This window comes from Poecilia formosa, unplaced genomic scaffold (genome assembly GCF_000485575.1).
Source record: "Poecilia formosa unplaced genomic scaffold, Poecilia_formosa-5.1.2 Scaffold2924, whole genome shotgun sequence".
Lineage (NCBI taxonomy): Eukaryota > Metazoa > Chordata > Actinopteri > Cyprinodontiformes > Poeciliidae > Poecilia > Poecilia formosa.
In genome coordinates, this window is record NW_006802863.1 from 1 (window position 1) to 2,654 (window position 2,654).

Genomic DNA, 2,654 nt, shown 5'->3' on the forward strand with positions numbered 1-2,654 from the left:
AGTGTTGATCTGTCTCAATCGTGTTTACAACAGTCTCCAGTTCAGTTTTTTCTTCAGTGATCTGCTGTTCTTTAGCGATCTCTGTTTCTATTGTGTGAATCTCGTTTTTAACGAAGGCTGTCTGATCCCAAATTGTTTCTACTGTAGAAACTTCTTGTTCTACGTTTGCTCCAGAAACGTTTTCCTTAAAGAGGCTCTCCAGTTCAGATGCATATCTCGTTGCTGCCTTTCTCTTGCGTTTAGATTTCTTTGATCTCTTTCTCTCATCCTGGTGGTCTCCATTTCGTTGCACTGTGGAGACTGTTTCTTCTTCTATCACCTGTGGTACTTCACCGACGTCTGTTTCATTCATGTGAATTTCGTTTTCGATGGTCTCTGCCTGGTCTCCAACTATTTCCAGTACTGAAAGTTCTTTTTCAATGTTTTCACCAGAAATGTTTTCATTACTGACAGCTTTCAGTTCAGATGCATCTCTCGTTGCTACCTTTCTCTTGATCTTACGTTTAGATCTCGTTGATCGCTTCTTCTCATCCTGGTGGTCTCCATTTTGTTGTGTTATGGAGACCGTTTCTTCTTCTATCACCTGCAGTACTTCACCGATGGCTGTTTCATTTGTGTGAATTTTGTTTTCGATGGTCTCTGCCTGGTCTCCAACTATCTCCGGTACTGAAAGTTCTTTTTCAATGTTTTCACCAGAAATGTTTTCCTCATTGACAGCTTCAAGTTCAGATGCATCTCTCTTTGCTACCTTTCTCTTGATCTTACGTTTAGATCTCGTTGATCGCTTCTTCTCATCCTGGTGGTCTCCATTTTGTTGTGTTATGGTGACCGTTTCTTCTTCTATCACCTGCAGTACTTCAACAATGGCTGTTTCATTTGTGTTTATCTCGTTTTCGATGGTCTCTGCCTGGTCTCCAACTTTTTCCGGTGAAAGTTCTTTTTCAATGTTGTCACCAGAAATGTTTTCATTACTGACAGCTTTCAGTTCAGATGCATCTCTCGTTGCTGCCTTTCTCTTGATCTTGCGTTTAGATTTCTTTGATCGCTTCTTGTCATGCTGATGGTCTCCATTTTGTTGTGCTGTGGAGACCGTTTCGTCTTCTATCACCTGCAGTACTTCACCGATGGCTGTTTCATTTGTGTGAATTTCATTTTCGATGGTCTCTGCCTGGTCTCCAACTATCTCCGGTACTGAAAGTTCTTTTTCAATGTTTTCACCAGAAATGTTTTCCTCATTGACAGCTTTGAGTTCCGATGCATCTCTCGTTGCTGCCTTTCTCTTGATCTTGCGTTTAGATTTCTTTGATCTATTAGTTGTGCTACCACTCCCACATCACCATTTCTTCTCCTATCACCTGCAGTACTTCAACTATGGCTGTTTCATTTGTGTGAATCTCGTTTTCGATGGTCTCTGCCTGGTCTCCAACTATTTCTGGTACTGAAAGTTCTTTTTCAATGTTGACACCAGAAATGTTTTCATTACCGACAGCTTTCAGTTCAGATGCATCTCTCGCTGCTGACTCTCTCCTGTTCTCATCTGTAGATCTCTTGAATACTTTGTTCTGCCGATCCTGATTTCCGTTCATTTTGGTTTCAGTGGGTTGTTTTCTCAGCAATAAAAAAAGCTCAGTTTGAGTTGAAATGGTTTTATAAACTGGTTCCAAGTGAAATCTGGTCTCCAGCACATCCATCTCTGTTTGCGTTGATATTGTTTGACGGACTGGTTTCAAGTGACATCTGGTTTCAGGCACATCCATATCCATCTGGACTGAAGCACATTGGTATTCTGGTGAGGTGTCTTGTGATTCACTCTGAGTCTGAACAGAAACCATAGTCTTCTTCCTCTGTCTTCTCTCTGAGAGCAATTTCCTCGTCAGATCTTTTAGCTGTTGAAGTTTAGCGTTTAGTTTCTGATTTACATCGAACATGTCATCAAGCAGTTGCATTAAGTATTTCTGTACTTCCATGTGTTCCAGTTCAGACTCCTTACATTTGACTTCACATATACATTTTGCTTGACTTGTCTTTTCTGGAGAGTGGGGCAAATTCTGAATTTTGGTTAAATCCTCTCCTTGAACATTTTCTTCTGCTTGATTAACAGAAACCTCAGTTAAGTTCCCAGTTTGGATGTTGTCCATGGGTTTTCCCAGAGATGGATGTTTCTCCCCTTTTTGATCCAGTGTCTCTTGGGGTTTCAAGATGGATTCTTCTTTGGTGACTATCTGTGTTGTAGAAATTACAGTATTCTCGGAGTAACTTTTCTTTTTCAAGGAAGCTACCTCCTCATGTTCTTCGGCCGGCATTGAAACATTTTTGGTTTCAATAGTCTCAGCAAAAAAACTTATATCTATGCAAGGTTCAGACTTTGGGAGCACTTTCCACAATGTCTTTTTTTTGCTGATGGGCAAACCTGCCTGATGACTTTGATTTTCAGACAGAGGACCGTTGATGTCACTGTTTTCACAAAAAAATGCAAGATCTATGTAAGCATCAGTCTCAGGGAAAGATTTCCACAACAGTGGCGTCTTCTTGATGCGCTTAGACTTTGACTGTTTTTCCCCTTTCTGGTCCATTTTCTTCTGTGTTTCTGTGACAGATTTCTTTTCGGTGACCGGCTCTGATGTAAAACTCAGAAGTTCCTCTTTGCAAATCTC

General features: G+C 40.8%; 1 protein-coding gene across 1 annotated transcript; it reads right to left on the reverse strand.

The window, feature by feature from the left end:
* Window positions 1–484: 484 nt before the first annotated feature.
* LOC107835480 (uncharacterized) lies at window positions 485–2,631 on the reverse strand (the record flags this gene model as incomplete). Its single annotated transcript, XM_016667886.1, has 2 exons — window positions 1,356–2,631; window positions 485–847 (listed from the first exon to the last, which is right to left on the reverse strand). Coding segments are annotated over exons 1-2 (1,581 nt in total), but the record flags the coding sequence as incomplete, so codon positions are not given.
* Between the last annotated feature and the right edge of the window lie 23 nt (window positions 2,632–2,654).